The sequence below is a fragment of the Dipodomys spectabilis genome, unplaced genomic scaffold (genome assembly GCF_019054845.1).
Source record: "Dipodomys spectabilis isolate Male_0828 unplaced genomic scaffold, ASM1905484v1 ptg000145l, whole genome shotgun sequence".
NCBI classification, from domain to species: Eukaryota; Metazoa; Chordata; class Mammalia; order Rodentia; family Heteromyidae; genus Dipodomys; species Dipodomys spectabilis.
In genome coordinates this window covers 25,436,388-25,443,157 of record NW_024870822.1, presented here as the reverse complement: position 1 = coordinate 25,443,157, position 6,770 = coordinate 25,436,388, and the positions used below count along the sequence as shown (strand labels likewise).

The 6,770-nt window shown below is 36.0% G+C and overlaps 1 protein-coding gene across 1 annotated transcript; it reads right to left on the bottom strand.

Moving 5' to 3' along the window:
• Positions 1 to 4,248: 4,248 nt before the first annotated feature.
• LOC122117735 (olfactory receptor 502-like) lies at positions 4,249 to 5,194 on the bottom strand. Its single transcript, XM_042691537.1, has one exon. The coding sequence runs from the start codon at positions 5,191 to 5,193 to the stop codon at positions 4,249 to 4,251; it is 945 nt and encodes a 314-aa protein (XP_042547471.1). The 5' UTR covers position 5,194.
• Positions 5,195 to 6,770: the final 1,576 nt, after the last annotated feature.

The following is a 6,770-nucleotide window of genomic DNA, read 5'->3' as shown; positions in this document are numbered from 1 at the left end:
CATCACATCAACAAGAGCAAGGATAAGAACCACATTATTATCTCAATAGATGCAGAAAAAACATTTGACAAGTTCCAATACCCCTTTATGATGAAGGTTCTGGAAAAGTTAGGAATCCATGAAACATTCCTCAATTTAATAAAGGCTGTATATGACAAACCTACAGCCAGCATTATACTTAATGGCGAAAAACTAAAGCCATTTCCGCTAAACTCAGGAATGAGACAAGAATGTTCACTTTCTCCACTTCTCTTCAATCAAGTATTAGAGTGCCTAGCTACAGTAATAAGACAAGATGCAACCATAAAGGGGATCCAAATAAGGAAAGATGAAGTAAAACTCTCCCTCTTTGCAGATGACATGATCTTGTATTTAAAGAACCCCATGGACTCCACTCCCAAATTACTCGAGCTGATTCAAAACTTTGGCAAAGTAGCAGGCTATAAAATTAACCCTCAAAAATCAGTGGCTCATTGTTGCAATGGGCCCACTTGTATCCCTATTCAAACAATTTCTTTTTTCCCTTCTCAACATCAAATACAGTGAAAACAGGTTATAACATGCGGGAGGGAATACATTGCAACAATGAGATGTACAAGACGTTATGTCGAAAAATGAACTTTTCAACTTTGGTGGGGGGGGCAAGTAGGAGGGGAGATGGGAAAGGATGAGAAGGGAAAATAAAAGAGGAGGCAACAATGCTTTATAAGAAATGTACTCATTACCTTGCTCATGTAATTGTAACCCCTCTGTACAGTATTTTCACAATTAAAAAAAATCAATGGCTTTTCTGTATACCAACAATGAGAAGAGAGCTGCTGATCAGGAAAGCAACTCCATTCGTAATAGCCCCACCAAAAATAAAATACCTAGGAACTAATTGAACCAAAGAAGTGAAGGATCTCTATGATGAAAATGTGAAAAACCTGAAAAAAGAAATTAAAGCAGAACTAAGGATGTGGAAAAAACCTCCCATGCTCCTGGATTGGAAGGACCAACACCATGAAAATGGCAGTACTTCCCAAAGCTGTCTGCAAATTCAATGCAATACCCATCAATGTCCTAACCTCATTCATCAAGGAAGTAGAAGAGGCAATCCAAAAATTGATATGGAACAATAAAAGACCCCGAATAGCAAAAGCGAACCTTAACAGAAAGAACAGTGCTGGAAGAATATCAATACCAAATTTTCAAACTCTACTACAAAGCCATAGTAATCAAAACAGCTTGGTACTGGCACAAGAACAGACCTCAGGACCAATGGAATAGAATTGAAAACCCAGAAATGAACCCACAGACCTATAGCCACCTAATCTTTGATAAGGGACCTAAAAAAATAGAATGGAAGAAAGACAGCCTCTTCTGTAAATGGTGCTGGCAAAACTGGTTAATCACTTGTAGAAAACTAAAGCTAGATCCTTACATATCATCCTGCACCAGAATCAACTACAAATGGATCAGAGACATCGGAGTTAATGCAGACACCCTGAAAATATTACAGGATAGGAGAAACCCTAGGTTTCCTTGGCACAGGCTGAAAGTTTCCTAATAGAGACCCAGAAACACAACCAATCAAAGAAAGTTTGGACAAAAGGGATTGCTTGAAGCTGCAGAGCTTCTTCATCGCAAAAGACATAACTAGCAAGATCAATAGAAAGCCCATGAACTGGGAGAAGATCTTCACTAGCCATACAACAGACAAGGGTCTCATATCTAAAGTATACCTGGAACTCAAACAATTAAATCCCCCAACAACAAATCCTCAAAGAAACAACTTCCCAATAAACAAGTTGGCTAAAGACTTAAAGAGAAACTTCTCTGAAGAGGAAAGAAGGATGGCCAATAGACACATGAAGAAATACTCAACCTCCCTGGCCATAAAAGAAATGCAAATCAAAACAACATTGAGATACCACCTCACCCCAGTTAGATTGGCTATAATCAAGAGCTCTAATAAGAACAGATGCTGGAGGGGATGTAGACAGAAGGGAACCTTACTGCATTGTTGGTGGGAGTGTAAATTTGTTCAACCACTTTGGAAAGTAGTATGGAGGTTCCTCAAAAGACTGAACATAGAGCTCCCTTATTACCCAGCAATCCCTCTTTTTGGCATTTACCCAAATGATCACAAACAAAACCACACTAAAGCTACCAGCACAACTATCTTTATTGCAGCATTATTTACCATAGCTAAGATATGGAACCAACCCAGATGCCCCTCAGTAGATGAATGGATCATGAAAAATGTGGTATATATACACAATGGAATTCTATGCCTCCATCAGAAAGAATGACATTGCACCATTTGCTAGGAAAGGGAAAGACTTGGAAAAATTTTATATTAAGTGAAGTAAGCCAGGCCCCAAGAAACATAGGTCCCATGATTTCCCTTATTTGCAATAACTAGTATATGTCTGAGACAAGCAGAAAAGTTCAGATAAGATGATGTTAGGTGAAATGAACCCCAAGATAAGGACACAAGTGGTTTTTTCTTTCTTGCTATTGCTTCTAATGTATTTATAAGGTACCACGTGACTTTTTGTTGCTTTGTATGTACCTCCCCCACAGTTTAAGACCTGTTTTCACAGTATTTGATGTTGGATAATTTGGGAAGTGGAAAGGAAAAAACAAATTGTTTAAACAGGGATACAGGTGGACCCATTGCAACAATGAGATGTACAAGAAGCTATGTTGAAAAATGAACTTTACAATTTAGGTGGGGGAAGGTGGGTGCAGGATGCGTAATTGTGGAGATGGGAGGGAAGGGAGGAGAAGAGAAAAACAAAGGAGGAGACAACAATGCACAATAAGAAATGTACTCATTACTTTGCTCATGTAACTGTAACCACTCCTCTGTACAGTATTCTCACAATAAAAAACTTATTAAAAAAAGAAACATGTTTGACTGTTCTCCAACATTCTGTATATGTATTTGATTAATTTGTTTTTAATTTTATAAGATTTTTCCTTTCTTTCCTTGGATCTTATGACACCCCTTCCTCTACCCTGTGTAAATAAATGTAAATCTTACTAAATTTCGACATTTGTTGAAGTACAAAAGTCTGAGTTCTCAAATTTTCTGAGTTTTCAAATTTCTTGAAACACTTTTGAAAGTTTTATATTAAGCATTTTTTCATATTTCATTGTGTGCAAACTTGTATTTGTCCAAGAATTTTATACCCTGACCAGACAGTACTTCTATATTTAGGTTAAGAAATTTTCATACTGTTTCCTATACAAACTTAAATTCCTGTACAAACTTAAATTCTAACCAATATTAACTCCTATGGTTTTCTTTATCCTTGAGTTCTCACCAGTATGTGAGAATTCTACAAAATCTAAGAATTTTGTACTTGACATACAAAAACATAGTCTTTCTTAAGTAATGTTTCAGAATCCTTTGTTTTGCTGTGATCCGGAACATACTCCTCAGCAGTACATTTGTTGAGAATTCTATATTGAAGGTACCATATTTCATGTTTCTCTTAAGTACCTAATGTCACTTTTAGGGGAAAAGGTAAACAGAATTCTTTTACTTCAGTAAGACCTTTTGCTGAACTTCCTAGTTCTCTCAAGTCCCAATAATTAGAAATATCACCTGTATTACATGCAACAATGCTTATAACAAAATGATATTATTCCTTCTTACTTTTAATATTATTTACTATCTGCTCATCTACATATGAGAACATTCACATCCAGAGAGATTAAAAAACTACTAAAGATCATTATTTGCTGGAAAAGATGGTTCTAAAATTTTGCAAGCTAGGATGGGATATGGCCCCAATTGGCCGAATCCTCGCCTAGCAAGAAAAAGGACCTAATTTCAAAAATAATAGTACAAAAATATATATAGAACAAAATCTTACTGGTGCTAAAGAAGTGCTCATTTTTCTTCAATTAACTTACTAATAGAATTCACATAAAATTAGTCAAACTATAAAATGTATAATTACCTAAGCATAAAGCATAGAGCAATACATGAAAAGTATGGTGAAAAGTTGAAGAAGATTTTCAGCAAGTTTAGTTTTTGTAAAAAAAAATTGTGTACCTAATTATAAGTTGAATTTAATTTTACTAAAAGTAACTCATTACAGACCTTTTGTTTACCGCTATCTAAACTCTGAACCCCTATGTGGACTGAAAAAAAAACTTGTTAGTGATGACATTTCAATGGACATTCAGTAGTTTTTTTTATTATTATGAGATATTATTATTATATGGAGTCATATACAATAACAGATGTTTCTAAGAAAATATTTTCCTCCCAAGCTCTCTCTTCAGAGCCCCCTTAATCTCATTATTCCTGAGGCTGTAGATGAGGGGGTTCAGCATGGGGATCACCACCATGTAAAACACAGATACCACCTTGTTCTGGTCAGTGGAGTACAAAGACTTAGGCAACACATAGATGAATGTGATGGTCCCATAGTACAGAGTGACCGCAGTGAGGTGGGAGGTGCAGGTGGAGAAGGCCTTGTGGCGGCCCTCAGTGGAGCGCATCTTCAGGATGGTGATGAGGATATAGACATAGGAAACAGCTATAACAATCACTGTGAACACAATGATGGATCCAGCGGTAAATGAGGGAACAATTGCAGAAATACTAACATCAGAACAGGAAAGTCCAACCAAAGGAGAAAAATCACAGAAAAAATGATTGACTTTATTTGATCCACAGAAGGTTAAAGAAAAGAAAGAAAGGCTAAAAGAGCAATCATTAAGAAAACCACCTATATAAGTTACTACAAGTAACTGGACACAGACTTGTGTGGACATTTTGGTTGAATACAGCAGTGGATTGCAGATGGCCACGAAGCGATCATAGGCCATGACAGCCAGAAGGAAGCACTCAACTGTCCCAAAGAAAATGGCTGTGCCAAGCTGACAGGCACATCCAAGGTAAGAGATTGTATTTCTCTCCACCAGAAAATTAATAAGCATATTGGGTGTGACAGATGATGAAAAGATTATGTCAGCAAAAGCCAAGTTGCCCAGAAAAAAGTACATAGGATGGTGGAGCTGAGTAGAGACTTTGATAAGAAGAATTGTGCTAAGATTTCCAAATATAATCATCAAGTACATGCATAGGATGGTGCTAAAGAGGATGACTCGAAGGACTGGATCATCTGTTAAGCCCAATAGAATGAACTCTGTCACTGCAGTGTGGTTCTCGTGCACCAGGAAATCCATTAGATAATGTAGTTGTTGCCAAGACAATCCTGTGACAAAACATTACATGAAAGAATACATAAATACAAAGGTTTCATTTTCCTTGACATGTGTAGAATGTCATAACAAACATGCATGTTCAAATACCAGTTCCTATTTCCATGAAATGATGAGTCTACCCATAATTTTAAATTGATTTTAGCAAGAGAAATTTATTTATGTAATATGTATTTTCTTTAAAGCCAAAAAGTGAACATATAAGCAGATAAGAATAACAAAAATGAAGGTTAAGTTAATTGGAAAAAGAGCTACATCACCTTTTGCTGAAAAGCCTTAGGGTAATAGCTAATAAAATGTATTTTAGGCTTCTAAATAAGAAGCATGGATTAGAGACAGGTACACAAATACATAGGTGTTTAGTTTATTCCATTTGTGAGAAATAATTTTTCATTTTTATTTTACAGATGAGTTAATAGACACTGAAAGACTTTACATAGCTTGCACAGTCTTACATAGAAAGTAGTCCAATCAGAAAGGGACCTTCAAGAAGCTTGACTGCTGTTCCTATAATAATTGCAGTGAAGTCTTACACTGCCATTGATGAGTAGATAACAGTTTCCTTTAAGCTTTCTATCAGCCGATGTGTTCTAGTCACCTAGGCTACTCTGTACTTAACGAACATCAGTTAAATTCAAACTTATTTTTGATGAAATGGTATTGATACTATAACCAGACAGAAATTTTGAATTAGGGTTATAAATGAGGTTATCTTCAGTAATGGGTATACATTCATATAGTTAAAATAATTTTGACAAAATAGTTATTTGATGTCGTTATAATTTGCGGAGGGGAAGGGGAAAAAATCAATTAAATAGGGATACAGGTGGACCCACTGCAACAATGAGATGTACAAGTCATTATGTTGAAAACGAACTTTACAACTTTGGCGGGGGAGGGGGAGCAGGGAGGATTGGGAGGGGTGTAGGGGGAGGATGGGAAGGGATGGGAAGGGGAAACAGAGGAGGAGGCTACAATGCTTGATAAGAAATGTACTCATTATTTTGCCCATGTAATTGAAACCCCTCTGTACAGTATTTTCACGATGAAAATAAAATAAAATAAAATTCTTTAAACAAAAAAAAAAAAGAAGCAACATCATCCTACGGGGCAAGAATCATGCTTAATACTCTGCATATAATTAAAGTAGGTTTGCTCAAATAAATCAAATCATTTCCTACTGTAAAAAATGGCTTGCCATTTGGAATTTCATTGCATGAAATATTTATGCTCAACATAATACAGAGCTGCACAAAGTATAGACTCGGCCCTTAAGAAGAATCAGTGAGGTTGATCCTCACACTAAATTTTGTGAGCAGCCATGACAAGCTTTTTTGAAAGCTTTGAATCTAAAACACTCAGATGCATAAACTTATGTCTTTACATTTTTAATTCTCCTATTTGAATATTGAAAATCAACAAATATCCAAAGTGACTCAAAGCTTATGTTTTGGCAGGGTGCCAAGCATAAATAAATAGTGCTGAAAGACCCTATGAGGTACAAAAGAAGTTTTGGTAACTTGGATTATGAATGTTTACAT

Coding starts and splice junctions, on each gene's coding strand:
- LOC122117735 (XM_042691537.1), bottom strand. CDS start 5,193: ATGGATTTCCTGGTGCACGAGAACCACACTGCAGTGACAGAGTTCATT.